The sequence below is a fragment of the Ceratotherium simum genome, chromosome 26, assembly GCF_057802395.1.
Source record: "Ceratotherium simum simum isolate JZ-2026a chromosome 26, ASM5780239v1, whole genome shotgun sequence".
In the NCBI taxonomy this organism is placed as follows: Eukaryota; Metazoa; Chordata; class Mammalia; order Perissodactyla; family Rhinocerotidae; genus Ceratotherium; species Ceratotherium simum.
This window is the reverse complement of record NC_141925.1, coordinates 9,535,773-9,556,177: the sequence shown is the minus strand read 5'-3', so window position 1 is coordinate 9,556,177 and position 20,405 is coordinate 9,535,773. Positions and strand designations below refer to the sequence as shown.

At 51.4% G+C, this 20,405-nt stretch overlaps 1 protein-coding gene across 7 annotated transcripts in view; it reads right to left on the bottom strand.

Annotated features, from left to right (window-relative positions):
- The window catches only part of CLEC16A (C-type lectin domain containing 16A), a 209,613-nt gene that overhangs the window by 21,425 nt on the left and 167,783 nt on the right, over positions 1–20,405 (bottom strand). Inside the window, exon 22 of one of the 7 annotated variants that reach the window (XM_087416959.1) lies at positions 1,693–1,860. The exons of the other annotated variants lie outside the window; for them this stretch is intronic. Within the exon in view, the coding sequence (XP_087273085.1) occupies positions 1,847–1,860 (14 nt within the window). The 3' untranslated portion in view covers positions 1,693–1,846. Of the gene's footprint in view, positions 1–1,692; positions 1,861–20,405 lie in introns of those variants that run through there. 7 annotated transcript variants of the gene reach the window in all.

Sequence of the window (20,405 nt, the reverse complement as noted above, 5' to 3'; positions counted from 1 at the left end):
ACCATCCTCCCCATCTGCCTTCTGCTTTCCCTCATTTGATTGCAACTCGGGCAATAATAAACATGGTACCAGGACATTCAGCCTGTGTGACTGAGCGATAGGGACTGGCGGAGACTGGAAAAAACTGGGAAGTGCGGCTCCCTAGCCTCCCCTGACTCTGCTGCCTGAGCACCCGGGCCTTAGTGTGGCCACGGTTTCCCGTTCTTGAGGAGAAGCTGGATACCTGGATTTCTACGTAAAGCCTCCTGATTCTTAAAATTGTTGACGACATAATTCACATTCCCTTTCTAAACGAGAAGCAGGTAACCCCAAGCAAGCCAAACCAAGCGTGTCTCCCGTCCGTGTGGCCCATCAGCGCACAGCCTCTGCTCCAGGTGAGACCCGGGGACCACACGTTGAGGCCACCTTGTCCAAGCTCCTGACCTGCATGGCTCTGAGTCTGAAGCACACGACCCGAAGCCATTTCAGTCTCAGACAGATGTGCTTCCAAGAAGACCAGTTTTCCAGAGACCTCTTTTAGGAAAAAGCTCTAAGATTTGGAGGGGAAAGCCCTCTGTCCTAAGAAAAACCGACATTCATTCTTGCTTGTTCCACACTGAAAAGCATAAAATGAAACCTGCGAGGGCTGATTCGGGAGAAGCAACCCACGTATTTTCCAACAGTCCCGACTTGAATGAGGACCGCGGGGCGAGGGGCCCCCAGCCTGCCTTTCATTAGCAAATTCATGCCGCCCCAGTGCAGCTCAGGTTTCCACCATGCAGTGCGCATATTTTTGCACCAGCCCTCGATGCTGGGAAACAGTAAAAAATCAATTGGCCTAGTGACCTCGTGCACAAAACCCAAGACAGCAAGTGCAGCATGCCTTCTCTCTCCCTTCCCCGGCTCCTTCCGCCGCTCTGCCCTTTCCCCTCCAGTGCAGCCTGCCAGGTCCCTGGGGGGAGGCAGGAGGGGCTGGGGGGAGGCTGGGACTTGGGCCTGCTGGTGGCTCGGGAGAGTCTGCAGCTCACAGGGTCTCTAGGCGACTCAGAGCTTTCTCATCCACACTTCTGACTGGAGAGGCTGGCTCTGAAGCCCACCTCCCAGCAAGATGAGAGCCACGCCCGAGGGCAGTGGGGGCCGGGAGCCATGGAGTGCGGGGCCACGCCAGAAGCCAAATTACCCGCACTGTTCAAAGAACATGTGTGGGGGTGCCGAGGGAGCAGGGCTCAGATTCAAGTCCAACAACGGTGCATCTGCAATGGGCCAGGTGAGGCCTGGGTGCCCACCAGGACTCCTCTGGGGAATTCGCACAAAAATGAAGGAACCTACCGACACAGGTGCAGGGTTCAGAATGGCAGGGACTCTGTAGGCCAGCAGGACCCTGGAGGTCCCTTGCAGTCCCCTCTCTCACTGCTAGGACTCTGAGGTTTGAGTGAAGGTGGAAGACTCAGGTATCTGCAGACACCTTCCTTCCAGTCTCCCTTTGGTGAGCCGCACACAGCTGACGGTGTTAGAGTTGTGTGCACAAAACTCTGGGTTTTAGGGACAATCTACGAGCTTCCCTCAGTGGCCACTCTGTGAGTTCTGATTTTCCTTGTGTGCACTTCCTGTCCAGCCAGGGGGCAGATGTGTAAATCAGTCACCTGGGAAGGCACCGTCTCTACCGTCTCTATCCAAGCCTGAGCAACCTCACCACAGGCGACCCCCTACATCACTGACTGGCTGCGCCTCAAAATGCTTGAAGACTTTTATTTCTGGTTTCTTTTAAAGGGATAACATTTCCAACATACAAAAATAGCGGGGAACTTGCAGACTCTTTTAGCCTAGAGCTCTTTATCCATGGATAAATCCTCTTGGATTTTAAGGACTATACTTGAAAACCTGCAGAAAAGAAAAAACGGTCTTTCAGTATCTTGCCTTCTCTTTGTGCCAGCTCTGTCCCAACTCTGCCCCTAAAGTGTTTGTGCTCTCAGGTGAGGCCTGCCTGAGTGGGCTGCCACCCTCGGGAGAGATCCAAGGTCGAGTGGTCCCTGTGGCTGCGGGGGGGTGTCTGGGCTGTGTACAAGTCAGCACCCTGCTGTGCTCAGCTGTGCTGGCCTCCCTCGGCCCCCTTGGACATGACCACCTCTCCAGGCACAGAGGGTCGCCAGCCTGCAGAGGTCATGGGGGGACTAGATCTTGAAGAATCTCTTACAGTGGCATAACCTTGCTCTGGACTCTTAAAACTGAAGGTTCCCAGGACTTGGGCTTTGTTCCCAAGGACCAGGTCCCTGCCTCGCCCAGCCTCTGCCCTCTTCCAGTGGAATTACCGTCTGTACATTAGTAAGCAAAGAGCTCCACAACAGTCTCTCAGCAAAGGCATTAGAAAGCCCATCAGTGGCCGTCTGGGCTGCCTCTCTGCTGAGGCAGGAGACAGGGCTGAAAGAGCAGTGAGAGGGAGGCGGGTTAGCCAGTTGTCAGGGAGCGCTTCCAGACACAGAGGGGGATCAGTGCCCCCTGGCTCCTCTGGCCCCAGGGCCTAAGGGGGCCGAACCTGGAACCACCAGCAGGGCTGGGGCTGGTCAGCTACAGCCCTGCTTGCAAAGGACAACCTCCTGAGGTTCTCATTGGCCCAAGGATCCCTGATTCTTTCTGGCAAGTCTCTCATCTCAATAGCCCTGCTCTGGGCTCTCAGGCCAGAAGCGGGTGAGGACTGACATGTACGCCTTGCCTTGTGTGTTCTACAAGGTGTGGTGTGCAAAAGGGCCAGGGAATTAGTTCTGGTCTTCCTCAAAAGGGGTGTGCACTCGACACATACTTAATACACTCCCAGAACAGAACCGTACATGCGTGGTCCTGGTCCCACTGGTGTGTCTGCCAGGACTCAGGTTCTGCACGGCGGGGTGGTTAATGCCTGTGGCTGGGCTGCATCACAGAAGCCTCTCCCGATGTGTGTTTGAACAGATTAGGGCGAGGCCAGACCGAAAGATGATGACATTCTATTGCACATCATCCACAAAAAGAACTGGAGGTACCATCTGGAACTATGTGGGTCAGATAGAATCAGGGAGCGTGTGCAAAGCCACACGAAGATCGCGATGGATATCGGCCCTGAACAGCTCAAAAGGCGTAACTGAGGTCGAGTAGATAGGACTCTGCCAACTTCTGTCCTGGCAGACCTGTGGGATGCAGGTACACATGGCTCTGTCATCTGCAAGGGAGGAGCCTTGAGCACAGCAAACACTTGGCTCTGGGCCTGCAGTGCCCACTCCGGGTGCAGAAGACAGGGGTGAAGAGAGTGCCCAGGGGTCCGGCCACCCCACGTGCACGTGTGACCTTGAGGAACCACTTACCCCATGAGCTTGTGCGCTCTCATGTGTGAATGGGTGACAACAGCACCCTCACAGGGCTCATGAGGACTGAACAAGTTGATACAGTCTTAGTGTCCAGTTGGTGCTGTTTTGATTACTTAACTGGCACTTATGGCACCTGGAACTTGGGCCCAATGAGGCAAGATCTGGAGATTTTCATTTTTATAAGTGTCTTCACACACAGGGGATGGGACAGAGGGAATGGCTCAGCTCTTTAGAGAAAACAACACAACACAAAGCAAAATTCTCCCTCATGTTAGCAGTTATGACGGAAGGTTTTAGGAGGTAATAAAGACAGAGCTTTCCTTTTTTTTTTGGTGAGGAAGATCAGCCCTGAGCTAACATCCGATGCCAATCCTTTTTTTTTTTTTTTTTTTTGCTGAGGAAGATTGGCCCTGAGCTAACATCCCTGCCCATCTTCCTCTACTTTATATGGGAGGCCACCACAGCATGGCTTGACAAGTGGTGTGTCAGTGTGCGCCCGGGATCCGAACCTGTGAACCCCAGGCCACCGCAGTGGAGCGCATGCACTTAACCGCTTGTGCCACCCGGCTGGCCCCAAGACAGAGCTTTTCTGAAGTAACTTTAAACATCTAAGTTTAAGGGATTTATATGAAAACGGTGTATCAGAAAATGGGGTTCTGGGCCGGCCCCGTGGCTTAGTGGTTAAGTGCGTGCGCTCCACTGCTGGCGGCCCGGGTTTGGATCCTGGGCGCGCACCGACGCACCGCTTCTCCGGCCGTGCTGAGGCCGCGTCCCACATACAGCAACTAGAAGGATGTGCAACTATGACATACAACTATCTACTGGGGCTTTGGGGAAAAAATAAATAAATAAAAATTAAAAAAAAAAGAAAATGGGGTTCTTGTTGTTTTCACCTAGATTCCTAAAATTGCATCTGTTATGATTGGGTTTAAGACGCACATGACTCTTCTGTCTGTTAGTATTTCTCTGCTAGAGAGTTGAATGTATTAGGTGGAACCGTATGTAGTCACCCATGTTCAACCAACAGGTCCAATGAAGACAGCAATTTCATACAGTTCAACAGAATGTGAATTTGTCCCTCTTCCAGATCTCCACTGGAATAATTCATGGGGGTGGGGGAGGACACAGCCAGCTGTGTATTCAAACAAGTGGCTTTCCCTAGTTCTCCCTTTCAGTTCTCATCACACCGTGTGTGTCTCTGTGTGTGTGTGTGCGTCTCTGTGTATGTGTGTGTCTGTGCACATGTGTGTGTGCTCCTCTCTCCAGCTTACATTCATCTTTTCATTTCTAAAAGGGAGCAGCTTCAACAAAACGCTTGGAAATGATCTGGGCACTTAAGGAGAGGAGTGTGTCTTCCTGATGGAAAATTCCTGAAAAGGGGGCTTACAAGGCCTTCGAGGGGCTTCTTGGGTGGGCTGCAGTGTGACGCGCTTTCCTTTTGTGCTTCCTTGCAAATGCTAAGCTAATGTGTTCGATGCTAGAATCGCCCTGGTTGTTCTGCATTTGTACTTTTGACTTATTTTTTTTAGTATTATTAATATTTCATCATAAAAGTATTGATTTCCTTTAACTAAGAGACTTTAAAGTTTGCTGCATCCTTAAGCATGATTTTATTATGTCTTGGGGCCAAATGTTTTTTCCTACCCCCAAAGGAATGCTTTTCCTTTTATATAATGTGTGTCAAGAAGAAAAAAGGCATTGATTCACAGAATTCTGCACTATAGGCAACTTTTAAGGAACATCTCTTGTAGGTACACTGGATTGACATTTCTTAACTGTGACCACAGGTCTCACTGTTAAGCCTTTTTATCTGTTAGAGGTAAGAACCAAAGCACAAAATTTACATTAACATACGAGATAGCTCCAAGGGAAACTAATGTGGGAAAATTAAGACAACCCTAGACATGACACCAAAGCTTAACGACGCCTTACAAGTGCCAGAGGATTCACATTGTCATCTCTCTTCCTTCCTTTAAGAAAGCCAACTGAAAACAAGAAGAAATACTGTTGGTTTGGAGTTGCCTAGAAAAGGCTCATTTCCCTCCTTATCTAAATTACCAGCATCAGATGCCAGTTGCAGAGTTAGGGAAAGACGCTCGCTCGGTTTTACAGAACCCATCCAGGAAGCGGGCGGAGGGCAGTAACTGGCAAACCGAACGGAGCGCTCTGAAATGTTTAAATATTGAACATCCTTTCTCCTTCCTCCACATTTATTATTAACTTGGACCCACATCACTGTGTACGTTGACTTCACTTCTTCCCAAGAATCCAAGACACAATGGACAATGCTCGAGCTGGTGAGTGGGGGCGGGGCTGAGATTTGGGTTTCTTTCTTTCACACCCTCACTGGAAATCCTTTACGGTCAGCCCCACGTTTTTAGAGCCATGAATTCCTGGAAACGTCTCAGCCTTTAAATGACCCTGGCGCCCGAATGCAAATGATTAGTGCCCCAAATATTGACAGACTGGACTTTCTTCCCCTTCCAAACAAGGGGGCAGTGTCAGAGGGAGCCTGCATGAAAGATGCTGTCGCCACCAGACAAGTGAGATTGCAGGAATGTCATTCGGACAGGCGCTCTATTGTTCGGGCCTGTGGTGCCCTCAGCTTTGCCCAGGTAGAAACAACGCCCGTGATGCCATGTGCATGTTACAAGCGTCCAGTTTAAAAAAAAAAGTCTGTCTACAGCCACCAGATATCCTTTGTTCAGTTCCGAGACAACTGGAGAGGGGCTGGCAGGGACCCTGCTCTGACACACGAAGCTCATCAGATGGCAGCAGCCTAGGCCAGCGGCCAAGAGAACTCAGAGCCTGCACCCGGTGTCACTCCTTGTGAAGATGAACATTGGGATGGGAAATATAAACCTAAAATCTTTCCAGAAAACAAGGCAGCACCTTTTCTTGGGAACAAATAAGGGGAGGTGAGGGGGGACCATTCATTAGGCCCTTGCCGAAACTAGCCGCCCTCCTGTCACAAGGAAAGTCCTTTGGATTTGCAAATAGGAAAAGCTGGTTATAAGCATTCGTTTTTCCTGGGCTTTTATCTGTTCAAGTGAAATTGTCCCAAATGGCCAGCCGACAGCTTCCACTTTCCTTTAAAAGACACTACTACATTTGAGATCGATGTTTTCCCCTGAAACGCCGTCTAAATTTATCCTTCCCTGCATCCGGCCCTCTGCACTAAGCTGGCGGGCAGCGCTGGCCCTCGCCCTGCGGAGTGGAGCGTCTGTCTTTCGACGCCGTCCCTAGCTGGGTGGACTCGAGCACCTAGCCCCGGTCCTTTTGTTCACCAACAAACCCTCAGTTGTTGCACACAAACCCTCGGTTCTCGCAAGGATTCCTCTGCTGCCTCATTCAGCTTCCTGGTTCTTTACCTGGCCCCAGCTCTCAAAATCCACCCCGAAAAGCAATCAGGCTGGCTGGCTTTGAACGACGGCTCTTGAGAACCCCTCCTGGCCAGCTCCCACCCCCCAAAGCGGCTGAGTGCTCATTACTTGATTGCCTTTCGAAGTACTGGGATGATGTAGGCTGCCATGGGTTTTACAGACTGAACTAAACCAGAGAACTTACTTCTTTCTCCTGGCCTTGCTTGGCAAGCTGCCCTGGGAGCGCGATTTCACTGATTGATTTAATGCCTGATGCCCAGAGAGCCCAGGATTTCTGAAATCTTTATTCGTGGACATGGCTGCAGGAGAACATGCCCTGATGAGACATTTTGAGCTACGGTTTCTATTTTGCTGTTAACCTGTGGACTCTCTCTCTTTTTGGCAGGAATAAGAAATAAAATGAAAATGAGACTTGATAGAAAGGATGCACGTGCCCATTGCTGGCAGGCATGTGCACACACGCTGTAAAGAGAGTTTCGCCTTGAAGTGCCCAGGAGGCTGACATCTCTGGAGAGCCCCAGGGAATTAAAAATACGAGGCCTGGGTATGGCCATTCGGCATCCTCCACTCTGCTTTCTGGAAGGCAACCTGGCAAGGTGCTATCAAGACCCTTAAATACAGGCATTACCAATGACCCTAAGGAATGGTTTCTAAAGGAATAATCGGGAACATGGACAAAGGTTTCTGTATAAAGGTGTTCATCACAGGGTGACTCATAATGCGGTAGAAATTACTGCATAATGCAGTAGAAAGTAGCCAATATAAGCAGACTGGCTAAGTAAAGTTTAACTAATCCAGACTGTTACGGGTTGAATTCTGTCCCTTGTCTCAATTCTTATGGTGAAGTCCTAACCCCTAGTACCTCAGAATGTGACCTTATTTGGAAATAAGGTCATTCTGCAGACGTAATTAGTTGAGATGAGGTCATTAGGGTGGGCCCTAACCTACATGAGTGTCCTAATAAAAAGGGGGAATCTGGACACAGAGGTGTGCACAGGGACACCACCATGTGACATGAAGGTAGAGACTGGGGTGACGCTCGTACAAGCCAAGGAACAACCAGATTGCCAGCAAACCACCAGAAGCGAGGAGAGAGGCATGACCCCTCCTCATCACCCTCAGAAGGAGCCGACCCTGTGAATCCTGATCTCAGACTTCCGGCCTCCAGAACTGTGAGACAATACATTTCTGTTGTTTAAGCCACCCAGTTTGTGTACTTTGTTATGGCAACTGTAACAAACTAATACTCAGACGATGGACTATTATGCAGCCATTAAAAATGAAGTGTAGGAAGAGGTATTCTACAGCACAGGGAAATGCTTCTGACATAATAGCGACATGGTGAAAAATGAAACCCCACAACCCAGCGGTTCTGATCTTGGGCTGCACGTGTGCACAGAGAGGTATATCCAAGGATGCCCACTGCAGTGCCCACCAGTACCTGAGATAGCGAAAACCTGGAAAGGACCAAAACGCCCAGTGAAAGAAACACACATACCCACACTGGAATACTACACAGCTGTGAAAAAGAACGAGTGAAATCTGTACACGTTAACACAGAAACATTTTTGATTCATAGTGGTGTCTGAAAATCAGGCTGCAGAAGGGTATATAGAATTAGGATCCTGTTTAGGTTAAAAAAAAAAGGCAGCCCAAATCATAAGACCATTACAGTTCCATAACCTCTTATCCTAAACTCTTGAGGCCAGATGTGTTCTGGAATTTAGAATCTTTAAGAGTTAAAAGGCCATGTGGTGCATACATGTATATTCGGTCACACCCTCAGCTGGGTCTAAGGCAGCTAAAACCAAACATATTAAATTTCTGCAGGGAAAAAACATGTATATTCACAATAAATGGCATCTACAACTCCTATAAGTAGCTGTAACTAGCTCAGGGCAGGTTTTTGCACCGAGTCATGGAAAATCTTTTGGTTTTCAGCGCTGCTTGGCTTTCAGAATCGTAGAGGAGGGGCTGTGGCTCTGCTCTGTCCATTGGCTGTGGGTACACATACGGAATGCAACTGCACAGAGAATGGTCTGGAAGGAGATAAGCCAAACCATGGGGTGTCTGGGAAGGAGCAGTCAAGGGGGACTTAAGTCCCATTTGTCATGTCTGAATTTTTTTTTAATGAAGAATCAACTTGTATTTCTTGGGTAACTAAAAATTAGGGAAAAGAGAGAAAGAGAAAAAACAGAGAAGACACAGAAGAGAATAAACTGAAATACTAATGATGCTTGTTTCTGGGGGTGGGATTGTGGCGATTTCCTCTTCCCGTGGCTTTCCAGCTTCATTGATAATTTCCTACACTCATGTATTAATGCACACAAATGCACGCAATGGCCTGCAGTCACAGCGGAACAGCTGACTGCTTCCATCCATTCCCGTCATCCTCAGTCCATCCCCAGGCCTTGGCGACCTCGCAGGGCCGCGTCCTGCTGCCCCCTGACTCGCTGTCGCCGCCACCCGGGGTCCCTCCCGCTCCTCCGGCCAGCCGCGTGGCGGGCGCACCTCCACTGCCGTGAAATGCGGCCCCTTCCCGGGCGCGGCTCCCACACTCGCCACTTTGATTCATCATCTCTCTTACTCTCTGTCCTTTATTTTTCTGCCCTCTTTGGCCTCTGATTGCTTCTCGAGAGTTTATCATATTGAACTTTTATCCCTTTCCAGGAAACCCTATTCTTTTTTTCTTCCCTTTCACAATTAATAAATAATCGTGAGAGCACTTCTTTAGAGAGAAGCACATCCTGCCTCCCAAACAGAACTGCGGGAGCGCCTCTCTGGGCCCCTGAGGCCTGTGAAGGGCACGTCACCCGTCACTAGGGGGACAGCATTTTGGTTGTCAGGGCACTTGGGGGAGGGTACCAACGGTGTCCTCACTGTCTGAGCTGCTCTCGAGCCTACAAGACCGCTGAGCTTTCAAGCCATCCCGCAGAGAGGCGGCGAGGAGGAGGCGGCGCCGGCCTGGGGTCTAGGCACTGAGGAACACCCAGGGGAATGGGCGTGCAGCAGAAAAGTTAGAGCGCGGGCTTTGGAGGCAGACAGACGGGTTCAAACCCCAGCCCCATGCTGCCTGCCTGTGTGGCCTCGAGCCTCGGTTTCCCTGGGTACAGTGTGGGGGAAATGATCGCTACCTTCTGCACTGCTGTGAGGATTAAGTGAGGAGAAGGCACACAACCACCCTTAGCACAGGGGCTCACAGGTAGTAACATCACAGGCCAATAATCATTATGAAGTCGTAGCACAGCTCTGCCCATCTATCTCCGGACACCCCTCACCAGCTTCTACCACCCAAAAGAAGCGCACACCAGCCCTGATCACCTCTGAGAAGTAACATGGAGCATTCAGGATTGTATTTGAGAAAAGTCACTGGAGGGAGCTGGACAGAGTGGCTGACTTGCCCAGCACTGGGAAGTGACTTCCAGAGCAACAAGCGGGGACCGTTCACCTGTTTTCTGCCTCAAATCCCCAACCTGAGCTGCTTGCCTCTTGAGAGGTTTTTGACCAATGCGCCCAGCAGTGATTCTACCTACTTTCTTTCCCAGAAGTCATGATTCTGAGGTCAGACCACAATCAACAGAGATTTCTGGAAAGGTATGAAATGCAAACTTATCTCATAATTTACAGGAAAGAAAAGGGAACAGGAGGCTATTTTACCAGCAAGAATAGAGTCTTTTCTTCAAGGTCAAAAAGAAACGGAAAAAGGCAAATTTTAGGGAGGAAGAAGGGTGCCAGGTGAGTTTGGATTGCATCAAGGTTTCCAAATTATTCCGGAATGTGTTGTGGGTTCCAATTTCTTTTTTCACATTTGGACTGCTGTAAGGAAAATGTTGCATAAATTGGACTATTTTATGATCAAAGTGGTCTTCAGAAAAAGATGACAGCTTTGTGACAGTCCAACTAGTTTAGAACTGCTTTTAATATACAATAGCTTTACTGAGATATAATTCACATACTGTACCATCTACCCACGTAAAAGGTGCAATCCAACGATTTTTAGTCTATTCACAGAGTTGTGCAACCATCACTACAATTAAGTTTAGAATGTTTTCGTCCTCCTTATAACTACTTGTGGTTATAACTAGTCACAGGGGTTACAAACACATCTATCCCCAACTGTGCGGAATGAGCCTGTAACCCGGCCTTTTAAAGGAGCTCCCACTCTAGAGTCTGCCATGTGTTCTCCTGCATGTGGCACAAAACACTTCATTCTTCACATGAGGCCCGAGCCCAAGAACCTTCCCTTCCAATGGAATTCATCAGAAAAACGTCCTGGGTCAAATTCCTCCTTCTGCACTCTATCTAATGCAGGAGACTCGGGCCGTTGTTGGGAGCTCTGGGCTGCACACCTTCCTGGGAACGAGGACCAGGATCTCGGGTCCCATTTACCTGGCCAGGGTGGAAACTGATGACAAAGGGGAGTTCTGTGCCCAGCCAAACTGGTGGCAGATGGCACATGGACAGCAATGTTCTCACTCCTTGGGGATCTGGGCAGGCTGTGGGCCGAGACCTCAACGGCTCTCTGGCTCCGTGGGCTCCTGTCTGGGGTGGACTCCTGCCCAGCTGTGCTCCTCCACCTCCTCCCAGGGCAACATCGCTTCCTCAGAGAAGCCTTCCTGGAGGCCCTGTCCAGGCCAGATCCCTCTGTGTCACACTATCCCAGCTCTTGGCCGGTTCCCCCAGGGCCCTGATCACGGGTGGCAGTTCTGGACTATCTATGGCATCCACAGTGCCTGGGAGCTCCAAACGGACTGCTCTGCTCAGCTCAGCCCTGAGCCCACAGTGAATAATGTCTAGCACATAAAGGGGGTGTTGAAGATTTGTTGGCTCCATCCATCCATTAATCCCTTTCTCCCCACTTCCCTCCACATCCATCTATCCATCCCTCCTTCCCTCCCTCTACATCCATCCACCTCTCCATCCCTCCCCCCACTATACCCATCCATCCATCCACCCATCCATCCCTCCCCCGCTCTATACCCATCCATCCATCCACCCCTCTCCTCCTCCCTTCCTCTACATCCATCCACCCCTCCTTCCCTCCCTCTACACCTATCCATGCATCACTTTCCAAGCACCACCTATATGCTTCCTGGTACAGCACCAGGAGCTTGGCATTTGTCAGTAAAGAAAATACAGTGTCTGCTCTCTTGGAGCTTACAGTTCAATAATGGGGGGCGGGGAGGGCAGACAATGAGGACACAGAAAACGCTGGGAGGGACGAGTGCTGGAAGAGAAGGAAGCAGGCAGGGGAGTGTGGAGAGCTGGGAGAGGCAGGGTTGTGACTCCCACAGGCTGGTCGGGGCAGGCCCCTCTGAGATGGTGAGGTCTGCGGAACATCCCGAAGGCAGTGAGGACAGAGCCATGCAGGTACCCGGGACAAGAGTGTTCCAAGGAGAGGCCACCCAGTGCAGGGGCTCAGCCGGAGGCCCCTGGGGCTGCCTTGGAACGGCCATGGGGACAGTGGGGAGAGGTGAGGCCAGCCTTAGGAAGAGCAGAGGGACCGGCCTGGGTGGGACCTTGGGGGCCACTGTGAAAAATCTGGCTTTCATTCTGAGTGAAATGGGAGCCAGTGATGGATTTAAGCAGAGGACGCACATGATCTGACTTACGCTGGAAAAACATCTTTCTAGCTATGGTGCTGAGAACAGACAGAGGGAGAGAAGCAGGGGAACGGATTTTGAAGGCCAAGGTCAGGAGTCAGCAAACAACATCTGCAGGCCAAATCCCCAAATTGGCAACGCGCCTGTTTTTGAAAGTGAAGTTGCAATGGAATGCAGCCGCGCCTGCTCATTTACATACTGGCTGCACCAGCAGAGTCAGACTGTGACAGAGACCACACGGCCCCAAAGCTGAAAATACTTACTATCGGGCCCTATAAGAAAAGTTAGCCAACCCCTGGCCTCAGATGTGGGGGCAGTGGTGAGAGGGGACTGGACTCTGACTGCTCCCCGGGTAGTGCTGACAGGCTGGGGAGCTCTGGTCCTGGAGGGACCAGTGATTTGGTCCCCTTTGCTCTCTGTGAGGACATTTTTATGACCACCTCTTCTTTCCAGCTAAGTATGGGTCATGGGCTCCCATGGGCATCCCAGCCTGGGGCCAGCCCCTGTGAACGACTGTTTTCCTGCTCCGAGCCTCCCTGTTGAAGCCCACGAGCGCTCCCTTGGGCCCTCCAATGAAGTCCAGGATGGCCAATCCGGTGCAGAAGGTCATTCCCACATGGCCTCACCTCCTGCTGCCTCCCACCCCATACATCTCAGGCCGCCTGCAGGACCCACATGCACACTGGTTTTCACAGCCTGGGCCCTGCTATCTGCCCGGGCTGCCCCACATTTAACCTGGCCCATCTGTCAAGACCTCCTTCCAGAGCCCTCCTTGCCCTCCAATTCTGGGAGGGCGGGCCTGGGCTCCCACCCCATCCCAGTGCAGACCTGACTAAGTAGTGATAGTGGGTTAGGTGTCGTACTCCCAGGACACCATGAACTCCTTGAGGGCAGGGCTTGTCCAGAACCTTCCACCCTCCAGTTCTTGGCAGAGCACGGTGTAGAGCAGTGCTCATAATGGGTTTCCTGAAAGCATGACAAGCCTTGAAGAATGGGCCTCTCCTGAAACTGGGCCTAGGGCACTGACTATATCCTGCTCCCATACCCAGAGCCCCCTGGTACCCCAAACTCACTAAGGAGCAGCTACTCCAATGGAGGAGAGTGCCTGTCTGAGCACGCCCTCAGCTTGCCAAGCTGTCACTCCATCTCCGAGATACAAGGGAGGCAGCTGGGTACAGGTGCATGTCAGATCATGGAGAATGGCCCTCAGTCGTGCCGGGCCCCGTGCCGCGCAAGTCCACTGGAAGTGCTCGGCGAACATGTGTGGACTAAAGAAAATGACAAGGAGGCCACAGCATCTGGTCCCAATTGTCACCTAGAACTCTTTTCTAAAGCCACCTAAGAGAAATTCAGTGAGATTTTTTTCATCCCTAATAGTGTTCTTAAGATTGGATGGACATTAGAATGAGCCAGGGAGCTTCAAAAATCACCAATGACCCTCTCCTCACTATGATTTTACTGGGCATGGGCACTGGGCTTTTCAAATGCTCTAAAAGCGGTTCTCGAAATGTGTAGCCAGGCCCGAGGGCCCCAGGGGTAGGCTGGGCCAGCCCTCTAGCTGGAGAAGATCTTACATGTGCTGGGGCTCCATGCTTTCAAAAGGGCCGTGCCTCTGCTTTGTGAGGGCAGGTCCTGTGGGCCTCTCTGGCTGAGTGAAGGGGTTCTAGTCGACTGACTCTCTGATCACCTAAGCTGGCTGTCCCACGGAAGCCGTGGAGGTATGGGATGTGGAGCGACAAGTCCACCTGCTTGGAGGAGCAAAGAGCTGACCTGAAGTCTATGCGGAGCTGAGCAGGCCCCATTATCCCCAGCAATAGGAGAATGGGGCCACTCCCCAGCCTGAGGCTGGAGGGACACCCCCGGAAGCTAGACAGGGCGCTCGGCCCCTCTGCTCCTCGGGGGATGGTACCACTGTGCCTTGTTTGGATGTGGTTCCTGACCCAGATTCAGGGATGCGCTTACTCTAAGGTACATGAAATGAGGTCGGGAGTCAATCAACCAAGTGGTTTGCTGAGACAGTGCCAGGTGCCAGGAACAGGAGACACCTGCAAGGCACGGTTTGGGGCTGAGAAGTAATTAGCCTCCCATGGGCTCGTTAGTTATGGGGTTCTGATCCTTCTGGCAGGCCTCTGAGCCATATCAGTAATAACATAGGGTAGAGAATAAGAGTAAAAAGGAGAACAAAGAGAGAGAGGCTGGCAAGAGCATGCGCCGGGGTCAGGCAGAGGGAGGATGGAACACCGGTGCTCCTGACTCGCTGTGCAATTCTAGGTAAGTTACTTAACAACTCTGAGCCTCAGGAAACCTCAACTGCAAAATGAGGATACGCCTACCTCTCCCCAGGGGGGTTTTGAAGGTAAGATAATGAGTCCATGGAACACGCTGGGTACAGAGCTTAAAGCACAGAAGGCAGCCCATGGATGGAAGCCAGGGGAGCCCACCCTGTCTGTGATGGGGACTCAGGGAGCCCGCCTCCCGTCAGCGATGGGGAGCTGGTCCCCACCCCTCACTCTGCGTCTCAGTCCCTTCCTGACTCGGGGCCCCACACCTGCTGTCCCCTGCCTGGAACACCTTCTCACCTCCAAGTCCGCTCCAGTGATTCCTGCTCCCACGAGCCCACCCCGCCTACTCAAGAAAGCCTTCCCTGATCCCCACTAGAGAAGGCCAGGTGCCCTGCTTTCAACTAATTATTTACTGGTCCGATTATTTGAATAATGCCTGTCACTCTTAAAAGACTGCAAGCTCCATGCTGCAGGGCCATGAATGTCTGATTTGCTCATGGCTGTCACCCCAAACCCAAGCTCGGTGCCTGGCACACAGCAGATGCTCAAAAAACGTTTGTTGAATAAAGCAATGAAGGAAGAGGCGAACTCCACGGCTCAGCAGAGAAGCCCACCCACCTTTGTGGATCCATGAAGTCAACAAGCTAAAGAAGTCCCCAAACTTGCATCACTGAAGGGCTTAACTATACTCTGGGCAAGCTCTAGAACCTTCCAGAAAGTTTCTAAATTCATCCCAGACTAACAGACCTTAAATCTCCACTGCAGAGACTCCTATGCTCGCTGGTGCACCAGCATTTTCCGCTGCAGGTCAGTGCCTTATTATTTTTTTAAAGAGTTCTGGCTGAGAGCCAGCCTGAGCTGCAAAAAGTAGGAGAAAAAGCTGTTGATACATCACACCTATTGGGCAAATGTCAATTGGCTTGGGGAAGCCGAGACGACCACTTAGTGCTGCCAGCCAAGCGCAGGCATCTTGGCCTGATTTATCAGCGAGCTCTGACAGGCGTGCTCAGAACAACCTGCTCGGCCCAGTAGTGGAGACGGGAGCTCAGGAGCCACATGCGAGTGGCTGCAGTTGAGATCATGGCGTCCCAGCTTCTAACCACGGCTCCCCCAGGGCAAGGCCAAGAATTTCTTCAAGTCCCAGGCCCTCAGGAGGATCCCTGGACGCAGGACTGAGCACACTGTGGGATGAAATGGCCGAGGAGTGGGTTTCAGCAGCCCCAGGGACCACTGTGTGACCTGGGGCAAGTTACATAACCTCTCTGGGCCTCAGTCTCTTCACTGTTAAGTGGGGATAGTAACAGGACCTTCCTCCCCAGGTTGCTGTGACTCCCCTCCACCCTTGCCATCGTGGAGACACCTAGCCCGATGCTGGCAACACGGTGAGCCTTAGGAAACGCTCCTCTTCAGTGGTGCCCGAGCCATTCAGACATTTCAATCTCAGAAAGGCTGATGGGGGCAGAGTGCAAAGCACACTAATGCTTCCTGGAGGTGTGACCTAGCTGGTCATGTCACCTCTCATGCCTCCATCTCCCCATCTCCCTCCATTCACGGCATCATTGAGATCAAGAATGCGAAACGCTCTGCCAACTCTGAGGTGCTACACGACACGCAGGGACAGCCCCGTTCTCAGGAGGAGATCTGTCACAACCAGGCAAGCTGTACCCAAACCCCTCACTGACCACGCTTGCCAAGAGTGCAACCCCATCCTGCCCCGGCTCTTGGCTTCCGGGTGGACCCAACAGCCCCCGCACTGCTATCTCCAATCCACTCCCACCCAGTAGCCACAGTCAGCTCAGACGCACACGCCTCAGGCCAGCACTCTCCACTCCGCTCAGAACAACATCCACACGCCCTCCCAGGCCTGCCCCTCCCACCTCAGGGACCTGCTCCCCTGCCCCCGCCCCCACTCCCTGCCTTCCCGCTGCACGGGTCCTCGAGGTGATCCCCCCTCGGTGACTGTCCCTCAGTGATCTCTGGCACGGCGGTCACCCCACTTCCATGTCTGCCTCCCCCGTTGGGCTGTGGGCCGCACGAGGGCCTGGAGTGGGGCTGCGGGAGGGGCTCAGCGTGCTCTTGCTGGAAGAACGCATGATGCCTGAGATGGCGCCTCCTCTGGTGGCTACAGCAGGGCAGGTGCCCCGAAGTCCCCTTGCCTGGCAGAGCCTGAGAGCACCGGCTGGAATACTTGTGCGTGCCTTGTGGAGTGGCCTGGAGGAGCTGGGCCAGCTGCCCTGCCAGGGGCTTGAGTCCTGGACACAAGGTTGGAACGCTGGCCTGCCAACCCTGAGCTGGCTACTCTGCCCCCGAGCTAGAGGGCAGGCTGCTCGCACCCTCTGGGCCCCGGATCCCTCCTCCTCAACGGCAGGGACTGTGACATACTGGGACTGCGTGAGGCAACTACTGAGTGCTGCCCTGTGAGGCAGGTCTTCTCCTCAGACCCATTTTGCAGAAGAGGAACGTCCCCAGGGGACGTACAGAACTTCCCGGCACTACACAGTTGTCAGTGGGTAGGTGCCGACTTAAAGCCAGATGGGCCAACTCCAGGGCGTGTGCCCCTAACCTCCTCATGGCAGTGGGTCCCTAGCAGGGATGTGGCACGCTTTAAACAGCACAGTGGCACGCTTCTGGCACACAGCAGATGCCCAAGTGCTGGTAGCTTTTAAGCTGCTGGAGGTCAGCAGCTTCCTGTGGTGTCTAGGCCAGCACAAAGGGCCCCTGCTGCCCCAGTGGAGAAAGGAGTCCGTAGGGGGTGGTTTCTGCATTTGCTCTCGGCTGAGGGTGGAGTGAAGAGGTCACCGAGAGGGGACGGTGAGCAGGCTGTGGCCTCCACCAGGCCCGGCCACTGTTGCAGGACGCTAGAATGCTGCTCTGAGCCGGTGGACATCACGCTGGAAATCTGGCAAAAAAAAAGCATTTTTCCAAAACGCCCAAGATTTTATAAATGTCAACTATTTTAGAACATTCTCCAGGTTACTAAGGGGAGGGGGTGACTGGGGGAGGCTCATTCCATCAATACCGACTTTTCCAGCCACCAGGCCGTCCCAATGATTTATGAGGACCTGCTCAATCCAAGAGGCTGGAGTGTGTGTGGGATCCAGCATCTGAGGCCCAACTGTCGGCCTGTCAAGTCGACACGCTCAGAAAGCCATGACAAAGGGCGGCTTTACCTCAGATGCTCCACAGCACCTTCAAGTCAACTTAGCAGGAAAGGAAAGCACATTGGTTAGGAGACGACCTTTTTCTCAGGAAGCAGGCAGAAGCACTAGAAGGAGCAGGAGTCTAAAATCAGGCTCCCTCTCTGTTGACTCTGGGACCCCAGGCAAGTGACTACTTTCTGAATCTTGCTCGTCCCAGCTGAAAAAGTGGGAGTAGTAACATGACAATTTTTACATATTTATCTCCTCATTTTATGTAAAGCAACTAGCTGGCATTCAATAAATGAGACTTTTATCCTGGGGCCTTAACAAAATCTGTGGTGCTAGAAGTATACCACATACGCCACACATCTGAATTTTTACCAGCTCGCAAATATTTTGGGAGGACTCATTGCAAATCACAGTCCAAACTTAGTATTTCATACAGTTGAAGCGTCTGCTCCTGAAATCATGTGAGGGGGCGGCTTGCAAGGACTTAAGTTCACAGCAGGCAGCAGTGGAGACAGAGCAAAACAATCCATCAGCCCCAACTTGATGGGCCGTGGAACAGCTTTCTGAGATTACTCTGGGGCTTAAGCAAGCAGACTGTTTAAATGTGAAGAGATGTCACAAAACAGCCATTCCCGTCACACTGGGATAATATTGACTTTCGGCCTTTTGGGAATTTGAGATGTTAAAAAAATAATACTGTGTGTGTTTTTGAACACAAGCACATTTATACAAAATGCCATGGCTGGACAGCCACAAATAAAAGAAGCTATATTTTAGCCATGGGATGCTGGTTGCAGAGAAAAGAATCAGAGAAAGTCATAACCTCAGCAGAGATGCCAAAACGTAGGAGTAGAATCCACTGGTGGCTCTGGCATGTCAAGCTCTGACACTCTGTGTGGGATGACAAGCCAAGCCATGGGTGGGCCAACCCCTGGAGACCCCAGACAGCCCCTGGGAACCTTTCCAATTATCATAGCTCCCGAAGACCTCCTGGACAGGACAATATCCACCAGTAATGAGGATTTTTCTGGTTCAGAAGTTGGGATCATCAAAATGCCCTTGTAGCTAAAGGCACAGAGAATATTCAGAGAGAAAATGAGGCTTCTTGATATTCTGCCTTTAACTAGCCCATTCCGTCTGTCCCCATACTTCATTGGTCACTAAATCCTGTGAGTTCCACAGCCTAGATATTTCTGGATTCACCCCAGAGAATCCTTGCACGAGGGTGTGTGGAGGCGCTCATCATTTGTGAAGGACAAAAAATTGGCCACGACCTAAACATCCATCAGTAGGGGATCGGCTAAATAAACAGTGGTTTGCCCACATGACAGATTGCTCTGCAGCAGTCAGAATGAATGAGGGTGCTCTTATGAACTAACATAAAAAAAAATCCAAGACATACCGTTGAGTGAAGATAGCATTCATTTAGGTTAAAAAAAAAAAGGCAACATAAAACTATAGTACAAGTACAGTATGTAAATGTCCAGAAAAACATACAGAAGGATGTACACGAAGCTGAGGCAGGGGTACCTCTACGGAGAGACTTTTTCTCATCCATAGGATGGGCACAGCACCACCTACAGCACAGGGGGCGAGCGCCAAGGGAGAGGCTGAGTGGGCCTTGGGTCTCTTCTGTCCACCCCCTTCTCCCCTGCCCTTCCCGACCACAGTCAATCAAAATCCCAGGTCCCCTGACCCACCACTCCTCTGCCTTAGAAGCCTCGATGGCTTCCTGTTGCTTCCAGGGTAGAATTCCAACCCTTCAGCAGGCCTGAAAGCCTTTCACCATCTGACCCCACCTAGCTTTCCAGCCTGTCTCTTACCACTCCCCTACCCCACGGCCATGTCCACCAAATGTCGCCTGCTCCCTCAAGCCTTTGCACACGCTGTCCCCACTGCGCCTGCCTCTTTGCTCTGCACAACCTGCTTATAAGTCCATCTCCTCCATCCAGTCCTCTCTGTATGCTCAGCACAGTATGTATTTCATTCACGAGGGACCTCAGTAAACACTCGTTGAACACATCCTCCCTTCCTGACCCTATTTAGTGTATCTGTCATGTAACTTCCTTGGAATTTTTAAAATCCTTTTTAAAAATGCCAGTTCTTCCCTCACCCATCCCCCTATTCCTTCTCTCCCTGGTGGTCCCCTATCCCGCCCCCTAGGAGCTGCCACATGCCTCTCTGTGAACCGTCAGCACTATTCTTGTGTCTCATCCCCACCTTCTGCTTTGGTTCTTCTCACTCTTAGTGGATCCTCATCAATCAACAACCCTCCTTCTGGCCGTCTGCACACTCAGCAAGGCCACTTACTTGGCATCTCATTCTCTTGGATCCTAAGGTAGGCACTATGACTGGTTCTTGGGAAGTGGTAAAGTGGTTCTCAAACCCTGTTCTAGAGGGGACCCTGGGGTTCCTTGAGCTATTTTAAGGCATTTATTTTAATATCCTGGGAGATATTTTAAGGCAAAAAACAAATCAAGGTGGTCTTTTTCCAATTCACAGATAAACCTAAGGGCTAGAATTTTCTCTGTTTCTGGGTATTTTCCCTCATAAACGAGCCTTCAATCCTTGGCATTTGCTATCACTTGTCTACTAATGACAAAGTGTAGTTGATAAAACAAATGACTCAGCAGCAAAAAATGAACAGAAATTCAATAGAAAAGGGCTCGGAAAG